General features: G+C 43.3%; 1 protein-coding gene across 1 annotated transcript in view; it reads left to right on the top strand.

The window, feature by feature from the left end:
* T265_02697 (hypothetical protein) overlaps nt 1-23,614 on the top strand; it is a gene marked incomplete at both ends in the record, with an annotated part of 113,238 nt that overhangs the window by 3,849 nt on the left and 85,775 nt on the right. The window contains one exon of the mRNA XM_009166999.1: nt 19,669-19,838. Within this exon, the coding sequence (XP_009165263.1) occupies nt 19,669-19,838 (170 nt within the window). The remainder of the gene's footprint in view (nt 1-19,668; nt 19,839-23,614) is intronic.

The following is a 23,614-nucleotide window of genomic DNA, read 5'->3' as shown; positions in this document are numbered from 1 at the left end:
CAAGTTGCGTCCAAATTTGACATCAGAGATAAAATAATATATATATATATATATATATATATATATATATATATAGTTGTCCTTATTTCTATCAATATCCAGGTTTTCTAATTTAGTCTCTCCGTCAGCTCCCAATCATGCATGAATCATTTCCTCATCATAACATACTACGGAGTTACCAAGTCCTACTAGATATTTTGCCTGCCGTTCTAGTTTCTAAAACACTATTCCCTGTAACTTGGCTGGCTTCACAGCTCATTGTTTAACTTTGATTCCATATTCATGAGTTCAGGAAAAATAAAGATTGCTTTTTAGTTTAGTCTTCTTTCAGCTCTCATTCCTCTCGTATTTATGTTTCCCGAATGCTATCCGTTTTTGTCTATTTTTGTCACGGAGTTTCTTGATATTATTTTCACATGATTACTTGATTTCTTTAGTTCGATACTCTGAAACTTTTTACGGACACTTCCCTGCGATTACACTAAGTTCCTTATTGGCTTTTGGACGGTAAGTAGGGCGACTGACTTATTATTCACACCATACAATGTTTTCAAGGTAGCGAATAAATGTTTTGGATTGTGCCACCTGATAACACCTCAGTCCGCGTGCTTCTGCCGGTTTTCTCGGTAGCTATGCTTGAAAGTGCACCACCGATCAGCGATATATTCGTTCTGGATGAAACCAGCCGGTTTGCAAGATCGATCATATCTCTTATCAGGTTTTTCTTCGATACGATTTTGGTAACTGCTACCGATTTTGACTGCGACCATGTCTGATGGCGATCTTCCCCATTGGCTGTAAAATTTATTTTTCTGGGCCAACTGTTGTTGCTCAGGTGTTGATCAATTGTACAACGTAAGCAGTGGTCTATGCGTTTACTTGAGTTCCTGTATGACACATGTGTGGTCCGTCAATCGATCCGAGTTGTGCGGATTAGGCTTGTTCATGTTGTTCTTCTTGTGTTATTGCCTAGCAACTTTTGCTTTACCTCAACCCATCACACACGAAGACATGAGGCGAGTAGTTCCTTAAAAAAACTGTGGATTCAAAACCTGGTCAACTATCATTTGCTCCATATGGTACTGGACTCTGCTGCGTGGTGCCTTGATGTCTTAGAAATTACTCGTTGTTTGGTGTAATCTATCATGTGTCCAATTTTTCTGGTTTTGTGGTCATCTGGAACAAACATGCAAGAAAACTCGAACAGGATGCAGGATTAGATTGATGACGTTCTCTCCCCCAAATCAACCAGTTACCAACCGTTGTTCAATGCACACCGTGTTTTTTCTATGTAAGATGAATGTCATCAACACTGAGAAGTCGAGATGGCAGAAACAAGTCGCACTAACTTAGTCCTGGAGAATATCATAGTCGGTCGCTTTCGTAACCGTTTTATACCTGTAGCGAGAGCAATAGGCTTTTATCCTTGCACTGTTTGACTCTCCCGCAGCGTTAGTTGAAATCATTGTGTGTAACAGCGGGAGGGGGACGTAGACACAGTCTGTAAGTCCTTGTGAACATTCATTTTTAGGTGCATAAGACTTCTCTTGACTTCGCTTGATTAGAATTTGGCGGTAACCATCGTGAAAGCTCTCCTCTGTTGCTCTTTAATCTCTTCCATATGAAGAGTCACCACCTTGGAGCATTCTTGACGTAGGAATTGCAGGTATTTTCGTTGTTTTTTCCATTGAGACCTTCATGAGCTGCACAATTCAAGCGTTCATTTATCTAGGGATCAAAGTAAAGTAAGATTTGTGGACGAAAATTATGCAGACGACGTTGTTTTGTCGTTAGATGATCGTTGGTCTGCACATTCTGCTCTTGATAGGACGTTGGAAGTAGTCCTCGGTTTCTGCATGCTCTGTGAAATTCTTGTATGTTTTGTCTCGTTGTTCCTCATACAAATTCTTAGGTTAGAGGGTTTGGTTTACCGATCTGTTTACGTATCTTGGTAGCAAAAGAAGCTGTCACCGCGATAGGTGATGAAGTCACTGAGCACGTTATGATGTCTTGATCAATATTTGCCAACTTGTATCTTTATGGTTTCAGAAAAGAAGCCCACTTAATTTAAAGAGCAATGGATTCAAAGCAATCTCAGCCTAGCCCCTAAAATACCTCCAGACATTTAGTCGCCAGTGCCTTAGTAGAAGAGAATATTTAGCTGACTGTAGGGTGTGCGCCCTGAATTGGTGCGTTAGAAGTTGAAGAACCACCCCTAGGTTTCGTTCAGCTGTAGCACCCTTTCGGTACCTGACTGCCATGCCATCAGAAGGAAGCACGAGTGCTAGGATACTGCCAGGTTGCCCAAGTCTAGACAGGGGAAATCGAGAGGCAGAGGTCGGGTTCGAACCACCAACCCTCGTCTTGATGAAACGAGAGAAGTTCAATGAGTTTCACGACTATCTGAATGAAGTGAGTCCACACATCAAATTTAGTGTGGAGATAGAGTCAACCTCTGACACAGTACACAACTGGCACAGGTACACTGTCCTTTTTAAACTGTACGATAAATAAGGCCGGGGGACCAAAGACTACTGTGTATGAGAAGCCAACCGACACCGGAGCAGTTTTGAACTTCTTGTCTGCCTATCCGAAGTCGGTATTCGCCAGTGTTGCCTCATCAGTGTTTAGGCGTGTAACGGCCCTGTGCACAGACGAAGTGCCCAAATTGAAGTTAAGAAGAAAATTCGGGGTAGTGGATATCCGGCTAGGTTGATTAGGCGTCAGTTGCGAAGGGTGTTGGTACCGGTAGCGAAACCCAACAGGGAATGGATTAGGACTGCTATTATCCCGTATAAACCAGGGATATCGGAGGTCATTCGAAGGATTCTAAACACGGCTAACATAAGAGTAGCTTTTCAGAGGGGAAACACTGCACTTTGCATTGGTACAATTGAAAGGTCGCCTCCCAGGACACACGACCCGGGGCTGTGTCTACAAAATTTAGTGTAACGGATGCACTAAGGTCTATGTAGGACAAACAGCCAGGTAACTTCACACCAGAGTTGGAGAGAATAGGAGGAAAATAAGCAAGTCACCGAGAAACACAGATGAATATCAAGCGTCACTGAAACACTCGGCAGTTGCGGAGCACGCATGGCACACACCACATAAAATGGATTTAGAAACTATTGAGGTTTTGAGGTCCACGTCACAGAAACTGATGGCCGAGGCGGTAGAAATCGACAAGCATCACAGTGTTAACAAAATAGGAGTGGAACTGGCAGCCGTGTGAATGGTTTTGGACCAGTCGATCTGACGCGTGTTGGTGTGCGGTTATCAGGAGATGTAGTGATCATTTGAATTCTACTTCACCCATCTTCCCTCCCCCCCAACAAAATTGTCGCAGCACTCAACCCCATAAAGACCAACGGAATCTACTATTGGCGTTTTGGATTGTGCCACCTGATAACACCTCAGTCCGCGTGCTTCTGCCGGTTTTCTCGGTAGCTATGCTTGAAAGTGCACCACCGATCAGCGATATATTCGTTCTGGATGAAACCAGCCGGTTTGCAAGATCGATCATATCTCTTATCAGGTTTTTCTTCGATACGATTTTGGTAACTGCTACCGATTTTGACTGCGACCATGTCTGATGGCGATCTTCCCCATTGGCTGTAAAATTTATTTTTCTGGGCCAACTGTTGTTGCTCAGGTGTTGATCAATTGTACAACGTAAGCAGTGGTCTATGCGTTTACTTGAGTTCCTGTATGACACATGTGTGGTCCGTCAATCGATCCGAGTTGTGCGGATTAGGCTTGTTCATGTTGTTCTTCTTGTGTTATTGCCTAGCAACTTTTGCTTTACCTCAACCCATCACACACGAAGACATGAGGCGAGTAGTTCCTTAAAAAAACTGTGGATTCAAAACCTGGTCAACTATCATTTGCTCCATATGGTACTGGACTCTGCTGCGTGGTGCCTTGATGTCTTAGAAATTACTCGTTGTTTGGTGTAATCTATCATGTGTCCAATTTTTCTGGTTTTGTGGTCATCTGGAACAAACATGCAAGAAAACTCGAACAGGATGCAGGATTAGATTGATGACGTTCTCTCCCCCAAATCAACCAGTTACCAACCGTTGTTCAATGCACACCGTGTTTTTTCTATGTAAGATGAATGTCATCAACACTGAGAAGTCGAGATGGCAGAAACAAGTCGCACTAACTTAGTCCTGGAGAATATCATAGTCGGTCGCTTTCGTAACCGTTTTATACCTGTAGCGAGAGCAATAGGCTTTTATCCTTGCACTGTTTGACTCTCCCGCAGCGTTAGTTGAAATCATTGTGTGTAACAGCGGGAGGGGGACGTAGACACAGTCTGTAAGTCCTTGTGAACATTCATTTTTAGGTGCATAAGACTTCTCTTGACTTCGCTTGATTAGAATTTGGCGGTAACCATCGTGAAAGCTCTCCTCTGTTGCTCTTTAATCTCTTCCATATGAAGAGTCACCACCTTGGAGCATTCTTGACGTAGGAATTGCAGGTATTTTCGTTGTTTTTTCCATTGAGACCTTCATGAGCTGCACAATTCAAGCGTTCATTTATCTAGGGATCAAAGTAAAGTAAGATTTGTGGACGAAAATTATGCAGACGACGTTGTTTTGTCGTTAGATGATCGTTGGTCTGCACATTCTGCTCTTGATAGGACGTTGGAAGTAGTCCTCGGTTTCTGCATGCTCTGTGAAATTCTTGTATGTTTTGTCTCGTTGTTCCTCGTACAAATTCTTAGGTTAGAGGGTTTGGTTTACCGATCTGTTTACGTATCTTGGTAGCAAAAGAAGCTGTCACCGCGATAGGTGATGAAGTCACTGAGCACGTTATGATGTCTTGATCAATATTTGCCAACTTGTATCTTTATGGTTTCAGAAAAGAAGCCCACTTAATTTAAAGAGCAATGGATTCAAAGCAATCTCAGCCTAGCCCCTAAAATACCTCCAGACATTTAGTCGCCAGTGCCTTAGTAGAAGAGAATATTTAGCTGACTGTAGGGTGTGCGCCCTGAATTGGTGCGTTAGAAGTTGAAGAACCACCCCTAGGTTTCGTTCAGCTGTAGCACCCTTTCGGTACCTGACTGCCATGCCATCAGAAGGAAGCACGAGTGCTAGGATACTGCCAGGTTGCCCAAGTCTAGACAGGGGAAATCGAGAGGCAGAGGTCGGGTTCGAACCACCAACCCTCGTCTTGATGAAACGAGAGAAGTTCAATGAGTTTCACGACTATCTGAATGAAGTGAGTCCACACATCAAATTTAGTGTGGAGATAGAGTCAACCTCTGACACAGTACACAACTGGCACAGGTACACTGTCCTTTTTAAACTGTACGATAAATAAGGCCGGGGGACCAAAGACTACTGTGTATGAGAAGCCAACCGACACCGGAGCAGTTTTGAACTTCTTGTCTGCCTATCCGAAGTCGGTATTCGCCAGTGTTGCCTCATCAGTGTTTAGGCGTGTAACGGCCCTGTGCACAGACGAAGTGCCCAAATTGAAGTTAAGAAGAAAATTCGGGGTAGTGGATATCCGGCTAGGTTGATTAGGCGTCAGTTGCGAAGGGTGTTGGTACCGGTAGCGAAACCCAACAGGGAATGGATTAGGACTGCTATTATCCCGTATAAACCAGGGATATCGGAGGTCATTCGAAGGATTCTAAACACGGCTAACATAAGAGTAGCTTTTCAGAGGGGAAACACTGCACTTTGCATTGGTACAATTGAAAGGTCGCCTCCCAGGACACACGACCCGGGGCTGTGTCTACAAAATTTAGTGTAACGGATGCACTAAGGTCTATGTAGGACAAACAGCCAGGTAACTTCACACCAGAGTTGGAGAGAATAGGAGGAAAATAAGCAAGTCACCGAGAAACACAGATGAATATCAAGCGTCACTGAAACACTCGGCAGTTGCGGGCATGGCATGGCACACACCACATAAAATGGATTTAGAAACTATTGAGGTTTTGAGGTCCACGTCACAGAAACTGATGGCCGAGGCGAATCGACAAGCGACTCACTCAACCCCATAAAGACCAACGGAATCTACTATTGGCACCCGAGGTGACTCATCAACTGAAGCACCCTGAAGTGAAAGATGAACCAGAGCCACCCGAGGTGACTCATCAACTGAAGCACCCTGAAGTGAAAGATAAAGGAACCAGAGCCAGTCGGAACTAATTTGAAACTCATTTTCAAACTAATTTTTTAAGAGAGACTCACCTGGAACCCAGACGAATCTCTCGTGTGTGATGTTTTCAGGCAGCTTAATGTGCTGCACCAGGCCGCCTCATGTTTCAGTCGCTACGATATTCGAGATATCGCGATACATGTGTATATTTGTAATGTACGGTAATCTGAATATGCCTTACTGATTAGTTCTCCGTTTGCTTTAAAACTTGGCCGACTTGGTGACTTACCCACTTGGTCCGATGAAACTTTTGTGTCAAAAGCGAAACGTTGCCCAAATGAAAAACCATCAGTTGTTTACCAAGCTGTTCTGTAACGGAATCCCACATTAGTCACGTTACCTACGTGATTGCCTTCTCTTGTCAACAGCTCACTCAATACGTTTAAGCACAGGACTTGGTCCATCAATAAGTCAGCTGCTCCTCATGTCAACTTGTGACTTGTGACCAAATATACTGAACATGCCTTCTGAAATGACAGACCCTTTTTCTTCTGAAAATCACCAGAACGTAACGGTTTCGATTTCTTAGTTATTTGCGCACGTGAGGGTGAGTTATGGTTCCTGGTAGAGTCTAACGTCACCGGTTTGACTAGTTTCCATTGTGGTTCCATCGTCGCCCACGAACCCTAAATAGGGCGAAAACATGAGCAAATACCCAAGAGACCAAAACCGATGGATTTTAGAAGTTTGCCCCTTTTCCTAATGCTCTTATTTATATTGTGAACTACGGAGAAGGATGCGGGGAGAAATATCTGAACCCGAACAAGGCGTAATTACTTTTAATTCGAGCTAAATTAGAGTGATCCTATCGGTTACCGAAACTGAAGAATTCATTCCGACCTCTTACTGTACCTCAATAGCATGTAACTGTCCCCGCATCCTTTTCGAGTCCTGCTTACATCGTACGAACCTTAAAACAGTTGCTATCAAACCAACAAGGGTCATCGCCCCCGATTCATCACCATTTTTGTGATACTGAAGTGACTAACCAGGTTGCAGCGTGTCACATATTAGATATCTGTATTGGAAATAACAGAGACACAGTCAGAACAGCTTTCGATCTTCAAGGACGCTATCGCTTGGATAGACAGCAGTGTTCGTCTATAAGCACGATATATCACGAGCTATCGACTTTACGCTCGATTTAATGACCCAGCCCTTCTTTAATGAAATACAACCAGTCACTGAATTAGATCGGTGAATAGTTCAGGATGAAATCAGTTGGGTTCAGTGTTGCCACAACCATCTGTTATCCCGACACATCTCTACTCTCTTTCAGCTCAGATTCCCTAAGGTTGAAGTAGTTAGATACTGAGTTCTGAAGTCTTGCTGTTAAATGCGCACTTCAAGATTATTGTACGGCATGTGAGACGACACACTATGACGAGCAAAGGAGGCAAAAAAACTGATAACGTGGATAGAAAACACTACATCCTTTCTGGTCATTGGATTGTTCGCTGAGCTGCGCAATTTGATTGCGAACGTTTCACCACCAGTCGAGGTGATATTACCAGTGTGCTCTTAGGGAGCGTAACGATGTGTCAGTGCTGTTTGTGGTCCTTTACGGTTAGTCATTGAAATACTTCGTTTTCGGGAACTTTTGTTATCCAATTTGCATCAATGTTTCAAACTAATTTTATCAATTCTGTGGGGTTTTCGCTTTCAAATGACCGATCATATGATAGACCTGGTTACTTTCATACACTTTTCTCGCCATGATTACCCAGACATTCACTGTGTGGCTCAACTTCAGTCTATGGTATCCAATCTAATAAAAAACCATCATTGTATAATGACATTTTTATGAGGTGGATGATGTGTATAGTCGCGTTTTCTCCTTGGAAAACCATAACCCATTTCGACTGTCCGAGACAGCCAAAGGTCACTTAATTATACAAAATAACCAACTGCTTCCAATCTAGTGCCACTCAACTGACTATATCCCTGTGAAATTCATGAGCCAAATATTTTATTTTTGTCCAAATTCCAACCACACACCGTTATTCGACTCGCTCAAGGGGACTGCGAATCACCCCATCTTTCGAAGGAACAGTATTTACGGACCAAGAAGTGACCGATGTTATATTGAAATTCGAAATTTGCGATTCAAAACAGATCGCTTTGTATGACTCAGTAAGAGGTACTGTGTCCGCAATATCGCGTTAACCTGTTTTGGTCATCATAATGATTTTTCGTACCTCGCAACATTTTGTGACATTTCAGCGGTTTCGGGCACTTACTCCCCATAATGCATACGGATGCAGCAACTAGATGTGTTTGGGTAGACTCACCTGAGGCCTGAATGTCCCAAATTGAGGGGTGACGCATGTATGCAGAAATTGTGAGTGCTCCCCATAAGATTCCACATAGCGCAAGACTGCTCAGTCGAAGCTGCCTACCGATTAAGCCCATTAGAATAAAAAGACATGTTTTGAATGGTTTTCCGGCGCCAAACTAATGCACACATACAGTGTATTACACAACTATTACAAATATGGGGAAAAGTAATACATGTGTTATTATCATTTCTTTCACCAATCGTTTATCCGCCTTTTGGCAAATACTGGACAGTAGGTTGACAATAGGAGTTGCGATGCCCCCGAAAATCTAACGTAGACGTATTTCGGGCTATGATTGAATATGGTCAACTTTATTTTAGCGATTTGTGTGCCCCTCCGATTGCTTAGTGCCGCAAAAAGAGATGAAGCATGGGTGTTTAGGAATGTAGGGGACCCCGGCAGAAGTTATAATAATCTTTCTACCGTGGAGTCCGTTACCCGCAGTGAAATATAAAACGGATAGCAACTGTCCACTTTTTCGGGTCCAACTGCTCAAGCCAAAGCAATTCCTGTCACCAGCAAGCTGTTGACTCAGCTACCAGAATGAATAGGCAGATTACTGGGTACTGGATGCAGTTGTTAAGTCTGTTTCAGTTTTTGTTTGCTTCTACTACTATCGGTTTGTGGGCAGTATGACGAAGGTGCTCTTGGATGGCATCCCTCAATGTTTCACGCAAGCATTTTCTTATAGGTAGCTTGGGTTCCTTTTAGATGAATCGGAGTATACTCTTCATTCGAAGTTTTTAGTATGGGATCGTGGTGCAACCAGATACACATATGATTCCCATCTTAATGTTCTTTTGCATAATGATTAACAACCACTGGGTAAGTGACCGATCCAATTACGCGTAGAACGTAGCACTGCTCACACTAGCTTACTCTTAAGAAGAATGTTGGTGCGCTAATGGGTCGTTAATGTGCTAATAGATCGTTATTTCTTGCGCAGCCTATATATATCTATATCTATATCTATATATATATATATATATATATATATATATATATATTGGTAATGCACTACTAATAAGGTTGCTGAAAACGCCTTGACAGCCCACGACATTCAGTTGCTTGGAAACATCAAGACGGAGAGATTCAGCTGGGTTCCAGGTGAGTCTCTCGGAAAATGAAATTAGTCTGTAAATGAGTGTATATTCGCTAATCTCGTGCAATTTGGTTTCAAGTAGAACATGAGGTGACTGCGCCCATCTGATGAGTCCTAAGAAGGGCGAAACCGGTCGTGGGCTGTCGAGGAGTTTTCAGCAACTTTATGAGTAGTGCATTACCAGAATGTTCGCATTTTTTTGTATCATAAATGGTTTTTAGTTTGTTCCAACTTTTCATCAGCAAAGGTGGCATCATCGGTTGTGTAGTGGTTTGCCAGTGCAACCACTGATGCATCGCCATACAACCATGCGCTGATGATGTCACCTCGATTGGTGATGAAATTTTCGCAGCTAAGCTGTCTGGTTTATTGCACAGACCAAAGACCATGCATACAGAAGCCGAAGGATTGAGAAAACGGAAAAATGGCATCGAGCAAGCGAGCATCGCATTATGAAAACACTGCTTTTATTGGCGGCATACAATCCTGTGAGTCAATTCCTGGTCTCAAAGCATGTGCCTTTTCCTGAAAGACTTCTAACTCTCACAGGTCATGGATAATTAAGACACGGAATTTCGTCCCCTTTTTTGGTAACATTTACTGACGAAAACTCTGTGGGGGGGGGGGGGAGAGGTTGATTAACCAAGTTGAGTTTGACATACGTGTGAGAAGTTGCTACTCAATGAGTAAGCCAACATCACGCAAGATGATTCACTACTATTCATGGATGAGTGGTGTTTTTTAATTGTAGTGGCACCACAGCTGAACTATCGTTCTTATTACGATACTGCTCAACCACGGCTTAATGGTAGCGTTTGAATTCCTATCTAGATGGCTGCAGTTTCGAATCTCAAAAGATTTATGAGGTGATTCTCGACAGGGAAAACTTTTGTACACTGCTTTTCGCTCCTACAGCATAGGTTCGGTTTGGCCTACATGGTCAAACCAAAAACTGACTGTATAACCGGTCTGTTCCAGGGAAGATGTGGCCTAGTCACACCTGAAAACCAGTCCATCATCCTGTCAGTCTGTCATTCTTGCTCTTCATAGCATGGCTTTTTATTAGACACATGAGTGGTTGGAAAATCTTCCCGCTCACTGTCGGTTTCGTCTTTTTCGGGTCCCAACAGGTAAGCATAGACCCCAGTTTCCATCAACCTTAGCCTGTACTTGAACACCAAACTATACGCAACTGACGGTCTATACTTACTTGCAAATTACTTGGGCGTTAACTCAATACCACAGAAGGGTCTTCGGTTAACACCTAATCAATTTGCGAATGAGTGTAGTTTCCCTTTGGCGTACAGTTTTGTGTTCGATAAGAAGGCAACGCTGACGAAAACACGGGGGCTTAACGAGGCCCAAAAAGGAAGAAACCGCTGATGAGCTGTCGAAGAATTTGTCAATTAGTATACCCCGGATCAGCCGTTCAACTCCCCTCCGTGGGTAGCAATCCTACCAGCTCTGACTATAATTGTTCATATTGTTTTGTTGTTTAGTTTCGGCATCACAGTAAATCATAGTAGAAAACTTCTTCACTTGCATTATTTTGCAGTCGCACTGGGTTTTCATGGGTTTTTACTTAGTCTGTAGTGCCATTTTGCACGGGATGCCCTAAGGATCACGAGTTTTCATTGATCTTTCTCCACGCCGGTTCGTAGCATGACGCTCCCTTTTTTCAAGACATATCACTCAGTAAGCGATTCCCATTTGGCATTCACAACCCCTCTAGATCATAGCTTGCATATTACGGTTACTATCGGTCAAACTGGTTTGTTCTGAGTAGTTTCTATTAAGAGCTCAGCACATAGATCTGTCAGTGATAGACATGCAGCTATCACCTGTGGATAACACTCGAAAATAGCATAGTGTTTATATGATGTGCATCAAGACCATAGATGAGACTTGTTGTATTTGACTTGTGTCTGTTTCAGGGCACGAATTATTCTGATTGGAAGGACGAGATAACCGGCACATCCACGATGGGTGCAGCGTTAACTCTGGCAGGATTATCCACTGAGTCCGGAAAAAAATTTTATTCCCGAAAATTTTGACCATACACAGCCATATTTTTTTAAATGAATAGATAATTCAGTTGTAGCATCTTCTCGGCACCCCGGTGCAAGACATTGTTGCCCTTCACTTTATATCATTAAGTGAACATTGAAACAGAACGCATTATATAGTACAATGACCCAATTTGTCACGCCGTACAACTCCTCAGTGATGACATCTTCAATGAGGGGAAACTTTATTTTAAAGCGCACATCAATCCTTCCTGTCAGGCATGTTTTTCTGTGCGATCCCTCTGGAGGAAGGCCATCCAGAGAAGAGACCAAACACCCCATTGTCCTATTGTGATCTGTCTTGGAAGATTTCCACACAGAAAGGAATAATCGATAGCGTTTGAAGAGTAAATCTCAGCTTATGAACGTCGGACTTACTATTTCTCAGGAAAAGGCAGAACCTCACGTGAATAGTTTTTACCCCGAGTACGAAGTTGAATATGTAGCAAGCACAATTTTACGATTTTACACAATTAAGGATAACGTCAGGTTGTTCGTTTCTGCAACCAAATTCGTGAAACTACTCTAAACACAAGTAGCCGCTGAAAAGAACGTTTGTAAGATAACTTGTTGCCCATGTATCGTGATGTTGGTCAGTTTTTTGTCGGCTGGTTTCAGTCAGGAAACAATGCCTTTGTAAAGGTCTCATGAAAGCCTCCACTGAGCAGAGAAGCTTTTCGGATAGATTTATGCCACAGACATTGACTACGGAGTGCATACTGTCAGCTGGGTGTAGTTTAATGACAGCATTAAGCTGCTGGCAACGAACAGCCTTGAACCATCCACGTCTGTTAGCACACTCAGGAACTGCGTTCCTCAAATCCAAAGCATTAATCGAAGATGAATGTGATGGTGTATTGCATGGCAATGCAACGACGGCTGCTAGTGGTTTGTGAACATAAGACGGAATGACCATGCGGGTTAGTAACAAACTTCCGGTATAGTAAACATCTCCGTTGCCATTCGCCGTCGCTCCTGCTGCCCAAGTTCACCGTATTGCTGCCATTACAACCCTCCATTGCCTTTCAGGAGGACAATGTTGACGCACTGGAGTATATTGTTTAAAAGACCAACGATGGTTTTGTGACATCGAGTCACTGATAACATTAGCGTAATTCCAGTGGTTGAACTTGTTGGCAGGTTTTGGTTGCTAGGACATTAGTGGATAGCTTATAGCGTCATGGTGGCTAATCCGGGGACTGCCAAGGTGGACGGGGTTGATTGACTGTGGCATCTCGTAGTCACGATGTCCCAGTAGCATTAGTCTTCTTTAGACTGTATTCGCAAAACTCCAACATTAGCGTAATTCCAGTGGTTGAACTTGTTGGCAGGTTTTGGTTGCTAGGACATTAGTGGATAGCTTATAGCGTCATGGTGGCTAATCCGGGGACTGCCAAGGTGGACGGGGTTGATTGACTGTGGCATCTCGTAGTCACGATGTCCCAGTAGCATTAGTCTTCTTTAGACTGTATTCCGCAAAACTCCTTTTGCCGGTGCGCAGAGTGAAAAGTTCGACAAGAGATCTAAGAAAAAATGTGTTATAAGTTCGTGCATTTCATGAGCTTTTCTGTTGAAAATTTCACCACAGCCGAGGCTCACTAAGTAGTTTTTCTGCTTTTTACCTATAAACATTGGTCTTCTCTCTATCTCCGTACATCTTGTATCGGAGACGTATCGTATTCAAATGCTTCTCTGTCGTAACTGATATTCCACATTTGTGTAACCGGAGCTGTTTTTTGGATTCTGGCTAGGTAAGCAGACGTTTCTGAAACCACTATCTTTGTTTGCGTTGTGTTTTGACAACGCATCTTCATTCTCTATATGATAATTCGAATTTGGACTCGCTTTGCGATTGGTCCCTAGGTTTGTGGTTTAGTTCACCTAGTTGGACCAGCGTACCTTTCTCTCCTGAAACAAGGCCACGGTTGTCGGTCTTCTAGCGAACTTTGGACGACATCACACTGTCTTAAAACGACCACAATGAAACTGCATCACTAGACTTTTGTGATGTATGATTGCGTCCACCCACTCAATATGATTTTCACCTTGTATGTTGTTCAGTATCGATCTCTCATCTTTGTCTGACTGTGTTTCGAAGTTAGAAGATTTATTTGTCATGCCACACAGGGCGTGGGATAGCAGCTGTTCAAAAGTTCTTACTCTAATACTGGGTTGTACATTGTACCAGAGTCCTGAATTCTCATGGTGCATTTTCATGTGAACTGCTGTGAAGGGTCCCGTCAAACCTACCACGGTTTTGGTGATCAATATACCAGTGTATTAATCTTTAAACTTATCCTCAGGAACACGTCTTTGGATGACGTGTCTAGAGAGGCAGAACTTTTCCTTTTCTATGGTTTCAACTGTTGCGTATTTGTGGATTGGTTGCCGACCATTCGAATCGATTTCCTCTGCTGATACTCTGACGGCGTATCAACACACAGGACTTGTCTACTGACCATAAGTATCCATCATATTTGATAACAAATCAAAGCCCATTTTGGTTTTAACCCTACTTTCGGCTCATCGCAAAAGATGCTTGGGTCGTTATAAGTTTGAGTATCCATCAGTTGTTTGTGTACAAATTTGTTTTTTAAGAAAACAATCCCTTTCGAATAGAAAGGTGTAACTATATCAGTCCGGCCAGCTATAGGTGGCTCAGACATTAAGGTACGGGTTACTGGCCGGTTGGTTCTTCGTTCGAGTTCTACTTTGGCAAACACCATACACAGTTCAGATAACCGAGTACTATCTCAGTCCCTGTTGTCCCCCCCCCGGAAGCATCAGCGATTTGATTATTAGTTTGATATCAGTCTGGTGCTTCACAGACGCTTATTTACCGTCCCCGGTGTTTGTGTGCCATTGGTTAGCCTCTACGTGGCATTGTCTTGGTCACGATGTTAGCATAACAAAGACTTTAGTCATTAATAGACGTACTTTTGTATAACTCCAGCCTGGTGAGTAATTTGATGTGGTATGCATTTTTTGTATATTTTGCTTCCAGGCTTATCCGCATCAGCTGGTTTGGTCGCTTACATCCCCATTACCATAGGTTCTCAGACGCACAGCAGTTTATCTCGGACGTGTAGTATCCCGCAGCGACTGTCTGGAAGTATTAAATCTGGATAAGCCCACAAACTTTTTAAATCTGCAGATATGTTAACTCGTTAATCGCAACATTCAGTGGATGAAAACGGCCTTTCAGATACTGAAACTAATTCTCTGTCTTATGAATGACTTACCTAATGGCAAATAGACGTCACTCCGAAATGTGGTTCAACTGAAGGATGTTTACCAAGCTACCTTAAGTAGATCTACGAAAATAGTATTCTGAAAGGAGGTTCCAAAATACCTACTGAATGTGGTCCCTTCGGAATGGTAGAACTGTGTCCTTTTATTCTCACCAGCTAGGTACCTTCCATAACACAGTTCTTATCCGTCAATACTTGGGTACCTTAGAAAAGTCACATTCCGTGTTGCTCAGTAAATTGGTCTATCCGAAATAATAGTCGGAAAATTGCGAACGGTTTAGCTAACTCACTCGACAGGCATCTTGAAAGAGCCGTGTGAATCTGAATGCAATATTGATCCAAGGCTCTCAACAACAGCTGCAATCCAACTGAAAGCCTCATTTTTTCAACACGCCAATGCACCCTGACTGTGGAGCTTACGTTATCTGATTTTTCGAGGAACTTCGCTGCTGCGACCACTTGGAACGAATACAGTATACCGATGGGTTGGGGCATGCCGTTTGCGTTTCGAATTTTCAACGAAGATGCGATATCACTGTGCCAAAAACTTCTCTGCTTCAGAATTGTAGCTTCTAGCGTCCACGGTGTCACTCTTCGGCCTACATGAACCTTTTGTGGGTCATCATTTCAACCTCCTTAGTTGTTCTTGTGGTCTTTTTTAAATGCTTCAATAATAGTTTACGTATTGGAGAGTGAATCAACGTAGAGCTTTCAGAGCAACCATCGAATAGTGACCACTCCATAAAATTCCCAATCATAATCACTTGTATTCTCACCTTTCTGACAGGAAAAGCCACGTCAGCCTTACGCCAAGTCACCACTCACCTGAAATCAGGTGAATGGCATATCTAAATGCGGTTTCCTTCATGGATAAGTGACGGATTACATGTTTTGCCACGTCACCTCTTTTGTATTAACTAGTTTCTACTTGTCTGCCGACGAAGGCTGTAAACAACTGTGCATTTTCCAAGGGAACCCACTGATTTGGGTATCCACTCTGCACTGCGGCTCAACACTTGAACTTTAATATGATTCAGAACAGGTGGTTCGTTTGTCTGCTGACTCGTATTCGTGCCAATCAAGCCGTCAGGGATCCATTGACCACACTAGATTTCTGAATACCTTCCTAACTGACACGACGAAAACGGCAGATTTTCGTAAATCAGAGCCTGGCTTTGGTTCTTTCCGGTTCCCTCTCATGACGATGCTCGGCAACCAAACAGCTACCTTCAGTGTCTCACATGCCAGCTTTCAAGGGCGCGCACAGGCCCATGCAAGTCATCCGAATTTACAGCACCCTATGATGTTAGGTGGAACTGTCCGCGTTCTCATTACACTTGCATGGTTTAAATGGTACTTCACAACCTAGTAGTTCACCCCTACTCCTCACACCTCTTGGCTATCTATCAGCAAACTGATGTTATGGACTGATACGTCTTTCTGTGCAGTTGAATGAGTTCCGATGGAATGTAAAAAAAAACGGAATCACTTCCGGAACCAGAAAGGCCAGACTGTTTTATGTCGATTCGCGCAAACTGTTGCACCATTTGATGTCGGTTTGTCCTTCCACAAGCTACGATCCCGCTTATGTCACAGTCTTTCTGACGAAGACTAGGACTCACTCGAGCGTCCAAATGTAATCTCCTATGTTCTCTTTTAGTTTTGTACTTCTGGACTTGGGTTACAAGGAGATGGGAGTGGCCAGGACGAACGAATCGATGAAAATTTGTGTCGCGTTTCCAATGACTACCGGTTGCTGGTCCCGGTAGCCTTTAAATTTATTGCTTCGGAGCCAAAGACGTAATAATCTGTTTACAAATCTCTAAAGAATAAGCAGTAGACATAAGAGGTTGGCTAGCAGTTTGTTTGCACAGGAGCGAAAATGCAAAAGCTGATGACTTTTGTGCGGTAGTGGCATCATTCTTGTAAATAATTTCCTGGTAACAGAGCTAAGCTAATAACTACTACTGTACAGCTTTTTTTGTTAGTCCTGTGATTTGTAACCCTTATAATATGTAACGGAAATTCCCATGTAGGTGAAGATCACACCGAGGCAGTTGCTTCATGTTGTTGCTTGCTTGTGTCGGGGAGGGGGGGGGGCGAGATGACCCAAGTGGTTAGAGCGCGAATTTGCTGATCGGAAGGTCTGTGGTTCGAACCCGACCTCTGCCTCTCGATTTCCCCTGTCTATGCTTGGGCAACCTGGCAGTATCCTAGCCCTCGTGCTTCCCCCGGGTGTAATGGCAGTTGGGCACCGTAAGGGTGCAACAGCTGAACGACGATTTGCTTGTGTCAGTGAGAGGTTAGGTAATACTTTTAAAGTTAACCCCAAAAAAGACTACTTTGGGGAAATTGGGACAAACTTGAGAAATTCTGTACTATGTCATGGTTGAGAGAGGGTGTACTTCAAGGGCTCTTCAGCAGAGTATTGTTTCTTCATAGGAATTCCTCTTCGGGATCGAACCGTTATCTTCACTCGCCGTTATTTTAATAAATCAAACTTGTTGAAAGAGTTTAATTATCTATATGTGATCAGCCGATCGGCTAATTGTGATTTCCCAGATTGCATCTTCGAATCTGCTCCGATTACAAGGAACCTCTTAATAGCGTACACCCATTGCGAGAAACAGTGTGTCTCTAATTTCAAAGTGTCTGTCCACCAAGATTTTTCCAGACATAGCTCGAAATAAAATTAGTTTCCAGTGCCTGCAGCTACCATTCAAAACGAAAGCAGATCATCTTCAAGTTTTCATTCTTCCGCGTCCCCTGCGTCCATGATGGCTGACCGAAATGAAAAAAAAGACGGTGATTCCTCTTATGAATGCGGTCCTTGTTCTCTACATCAGGTAACGAATATCCTAATACAAAGGGTTTCAAAACTCAGGAAGATGGCCCCTGGCTTCGGCTTTGTGTAGCGAGCATGTCTTCGCTCACAAACGTTTGGTGGGATTAAACCTTATTTACGAAACAGTGTATTTCGGTTTTTATCTGTGGGCACGTTCACACACAGGCATGTCTTCATTAAGCCAATAATCGCCTGCCGAAACAAGTCTTGGTTTAGCGTCCTGACAACACCGGCCTGAGACAAGCTGTCGATTTGGAGCGTGAGAAATCTTCACCGTTGGAACTGTCCTCGCGAATTGTTACCAAAGCACAACACTACCCCGATCTGAGGATCTGAACTTATTCCCCCCTACACACCAGTTGGGACCCAGTTCATCCCTCTGCGGGATTAATTATCTCCTTAAGTCGTAATCGGTGTCCCTATTTTCAGTAGGAATTTCAACAATAGACTTTGGGGGGATTCAGAAATGCCCCAGAATTCAGAGTATCCCAATGTATCCAAACTTTGATGGGGCTGAGGCCTGGTGAGTTCTGCGGTTGTATCGAAGACCCTCCAAGAATCAGTGATACAACCCGTCCCTACAAGCTTTCTTCCCTGTACCCGGTGCATATCGGAAGTCTTGTCCATCAGAACTTTTGTTGGTGTTATATACCTGATTTGGACCTTTCCTAGTTTTTAGAGATGCCCCAAGTGGTTAGAGCGCGAATTTACTGACCGGAAGGTCCGTGGTTCGAATCCGACCTCCGCCACTCGACTTACCCTGTCTAGGCTTGGGCAACCTGGCAGTATCCTAGCCCTCGTGCTTCCTTCGGGTGGCATGGCAGCTAGGCACCGGAAGGGTGCTACAGCTGAACGCTTTTAGTTTTTAGATTGTTATTCCCGTAAGCAAAAGACCGCCGAATACAAGAACTGTTCCGTGTGTTTCAACGATAATCATTAAGGTTATCAGACGCGCTTCTCACTCTCTGTACTCCTCGGCTAATTGACTATAGTCCATAAATTGATTTGAATTTTCACTAGAAGTGTTGGTAAGGCGTGAACTGCTTAGAAATCACCCTACTTTTCTATGATCGTATATGGGACGTCGTGTGCCAGGCTTATGTATCTCGGGGGTAGTGATGGATGATTTGTGCCTTTCTTAATAGATGTTTTCTCTAGGAACTCAGAGAAGTTCTGATGACGGTATCTTGTTAGCGTACTGACTTCCTGATACACTATTTGATGGGATATCTGAATCAGAATTCAGCAACGGTCAGTATTCATTTCGATTTTACACTTCTAATCACACAGTTAAAATTTGATAACATAGGGGATGATTCCTTTGTGCTTAGTTGACTCTTGTTTGCCACAAATTAGTGCATACAGTACCGAATGTATGCGTGTGTGGAGCGGATAATATTGGCCACGTTACTGCCAGTTTCATAGCCTCTGGTGTTGTAAAATCGACAACTTTATGTGCAATTCTGCACGCAGCAGCGATGAGACAAACGATGTGTTCTTCACTGTGCTACCTTTTCGTTGTTGTATTTGTTTTCCTTGGATGACTGTGCATTACAACAATGCAAGGTCTGCAACTTATCTTGTTTCAGCATAAGGGATGGATTCCAGCTGCGCAGACTTGGCATTAATGATGTCTGTCTGGTTTTCTCAGTGTACAGAGAAATCACTATGATTTTTAAGTCAGTTACCCATACACCACTTAATCCCATCCATGTGACCGCTGGTCTAATTNGCTGCGCAGACTTGGCATTAATGATGTCTGTCTGGTTTTCTCAGTGTACAGAGAAATCACTATGATTTTTAAGTCAGTTACCCATACACCACTTAATCCCATCCATGTGACCGCTTGGTCTAATTAGCTAAACGTTTTATCTTTCCCTAGTTCTCACAGGCCAGATGGTCAAGAGTGAAAGATCATCCATACCATGCCTCCAATCACTGGAAAAGCAACACCAAGATCCCTCCAAACAAACTGTTCTGAGTTTACACACAAAACTTCAATCAGACGATTTACGAGACGAGCTTTCCACAGCATTATCCGAGTATAAACATGTGAGTACAGTCGCCAGATGCTCACATAATTTTTGGCACTTTCATCTGCACTGTTACAACATGCACTGTGAATTTCAAATTTTAGGTTACGAATTTAAACTTACTCGGATTTAATTTTTCTCTTTAAGATTTACCCTATACCCCTATTTGTGGTACGGTTTATCATGTTCATCGTCACAACTGAAATCAACACCAGTATAAGAACACTAGTACCTAAATGATGCACGACTGTGTTGCTCTGTCTCAGTGTACCGGGGTAGCAGAAATCAAAACGGAGTGAGAAAGAAAGAGGAACATTGAGTGGAACCACCACCACCATCACATACACTCAAGTCGCCAACAACTTCGACACTCAAGGAGATAGTCTAGATAGGACTTGACAGCAAGATCGCCATAGGTAGCGGTTGGCAATGTGTCTGGCAAGGCAGAAGGACGGTGACTTAGACGTCATCCGAAAATATCGTTACTCTTTCCGATAGTCTCTATTCCTTCGTGTGCCACGAATTCCTACTTATTCATATTTTCCCGTCACATTTTAAATTTGGCATGGAAAACAATGCGCTCCCTAAAGCACGAAAATTTGACAGACGTAGCGTATGTCTGAGCCACCGCAACTTATAGTGCTGTGTGCATTTCACAAGTGACTCATCAAACGTCTGCTTTCTGATCAACTTATTGTGAATTCGGTGGGTTCTAGTCTGTTTCACTCATAGAACTGATACATTGACGCTAGTGTCTGGAAATAGAACAAAGAACATCATCCAACGACTTTTCCGCCTTCTGAATCCGTGCGCTCAACTACGTATTGTATGAATTTCAATGCGCAAAAATGTGGGATTCTGGTGCGCACCAAGAGGGTGTGCATGCGACCCCCGTCTTCATGTGCATGGACAACCCTCTAGGCACTTCTTCACTAACGAAAAATGTTTATCATCATGTTAAATTTCTGGTTTGTTCTGTAATCTCAGGGATAACCGGGTGTCTCCGCTATCCCAATGCTCATAGCACTTCTTGTAGACACGTTGCTTTCCTTAATTATGCAGGTAACGCTGTTCTTTACCTGAGAGAGGAGCAGGTGTAAGTGGCTTTATAATTTCCGGTCGAAATACCCGCCTTTCTGTTCTCGGGCATTTGTAAATCGAGCGAGTTTTGTCTTGAGCACGCCCTTTATGCCCATGGAGAGCGCCTCAACTGCTTTCCTAAGTGCGTGACTGTGCGCGAAACCCGGGGACGGAATAGTGCTGCTGCTGGACATTCGTGAGACCTTGCAGACAAATCCGACCATAGTTTAGGTCATTTCGTTATGTTAAAAAAGGTCCTTGGCATCTGAAGAACCTCGACAAGTATGTATTGCATCTTTTGATACCCATGGAGTTGTGAAGAATTGGGCTAGATGCCTTGTTTTGACTGCCAAAGTTTATCCGGATCCTTGTAAAATGGCTTGATTTTGCCCCCGGAATTCCAGAAAGCTTTGGCTTTCGTAACTTGTTTTATTCCGTCTTCACTACTTTTTCTGCAGCAGTCACACATCATGTTGCTACTGGTGTTCCGCGTTTCGGTGCGTTAAAAGGACCATGTCCCAAGTCTTATCTCAATTGATTCCTGATTTTAATGACCCACGACCGATACTGAGTTGTCTCGTATTAAGCACAACTCTAAGTGTACGCTTTTTTCTCTTCGTTACAAGCCACGTGGAGAAGCATTGTGCAACACACAAAAACAGCCATTCTTAGCGATCGACTGACCATCGGAATTCACTTTTCTTGTGAAAACGGGTCGTATCTATAGAAACTATTTCCTCAGAACCTCTATGTAAGAATGGCAACGTTGAAAATATAGAGCGCCGTGTATCTTCGGACGGGCAAGTTGGCTCGAATTCCGGACACCTTCAGTCTATAGGAAACTGTCCCTGTGAGATTGGACAGCTTGGTTCCATTCCGTGCAATTCTGACAGTAAACCAAAAAAGTTTTTTGACACCATGTTATATGGGCCCAACCGGCTTGTTTTCAATTGAGCTCACGACTCCACTACCATCACCGTGATGGTAAGGGTTAGCTAGACTGGAACTGTTGGGTACTTTCGAAACGTCTTTCGGATGTCACGAGGACAAGTATGTTTCGTTTTGCCCCTAAGTGAATGTCCGAGAGGATGTAAGGATTCCTCAATAGGTTTGTTATTCGTGTTACATAATGCAGTACGTGTCCGCGTTACACAGACTAGTCTGGGGAAGAAGGAACGAAAAAAAAACAATTTAACGGACACAGGTGGCAATGTATTTGACTTTTGATGGCCAAGAAAGTCAGGTACATGACACTACACTCAGGGAATAACTAGTCTAGTTAACGTTCAGCCTCGTGGCAGCCGAATGCTACTCCTACAATCACTTAGTCAATTTTCCATTAAGTGTAAATGGTGTGCACAAAATGTCTCTTCTCTGGTCTCGGTAACCCCTTGACACAAAGATCAAGTATACCTTACCGATGATTGATGCGAACCTAACCTGTGCTTGACATTTCCCGATCGCAACATCACCCCTCCGCTTTGGTATAAGCTGTTTATCTGAGGCAGTGCCTCCGGAAATGCTCTGGAGGCGACGTTCAGAATTGACCAACTCACCCGTATAATTAGTTTGAAACAATATGATACTCTGCAAGGAATGCTCATCTAAGGAATACCTTGATTTTTTTAGCTTCGCATTTTTTCACTTAATGCAAACACATAGAAAGCCCCGTCTAGAACAAACACCTGAGGACGCAATTTTGGTGCTTCAAATCCTCAGTCCTTCGTGCTGGCGATATGTTGAAGCAGTCGAACACGTGGTAATTTGCCTCTGTAGAGCACTCAAGAACATCCCGGTAGGATGGTACATCTGGTCCGTCTCGTTTGGTGTCATCCGTTTAGAAAAAATATGCCAGGTTTCACTGATGTGTAACGGATCGAGAAGCAATATATTCAGGCCTCAAGCACTCAGGGGAAAATAGCTGTGCAGAAACACCCCCCACTGATCTGTAATCTTGGGCATTATTGGAGCTGACAAATCTGTACACAGGCTAATTTACTGTGTGATCGACGTCAGTCGGTCGTAGCTTTCAGATTGGCGGACTATCATAATACGAGTGATTCGGTGTGAGATAGTAAATTAAACAGCAGGGGATAGCAGCTTGACCTACCATGACTGAGTACCATATGCACAAAGTACACTTTTGATCATGCTGTCGACCGGAAGATCTCCCCAGTTGGGTAAAATAGTAATAAGTCGCTCCAATTTGCCCCCCAAAATGAGCACTTCTCACTCTGACCGGGGCTTATCGGAGGAAACGGGGGACACTGTATTCCCTTTTCATTGAGACTGTCTTCGATGTCTCACCGTCTTGACATGGTACATTAGTGCTGTCGATAAACGGCTATCATTTACCATCGAGAAGAGTGATAATCAGTATCTGCTGAATTTGTCGCAATGTCACGGGCAGTGCATTCGACATATTGAAGAATTTTTATAAATCCTTAGATTTCACTGTTTGTTCCCACTGTTTCGTTATAGTGAGTATTGCATTGACTGTTTGCTTCATTGCGTCTGACAGGAACTGTGATGAGGGATGAGCCGGTAGTTTTTTAACTCAATTGCAAAGGGCTTCGAACCGACCAGGATATTGCGTTGCTCATGTGCAAGTTCATCATTAGTTCCGAGGTGTGATTTATCTGAGCTAAATTTATGTTTGCGAAGGCGTATTTTGCAGAAATGCTGTGACCACTCACTGATTATGTATGTCCGTCT

Source organism: Opisthorchis viverrini (assembly GCF_000715545.1).
Source record: "Opisthorchis viverrini unplaced genomic scaffold opera_v5_34, whole genome shotgun sequence".
NCBI classification, from domain to species: Eukaryota; Metazoa; Platyhelminthes; class Trematoda; order Opisthorchiida; family Opisthorchiidae; genus Opisthorchis; species Opisthorchis viverrini.
Note: the sequence above shows the minus strand (reverse complement) of the source record. Positions and strands in the feature narration are given on the sequence as shown.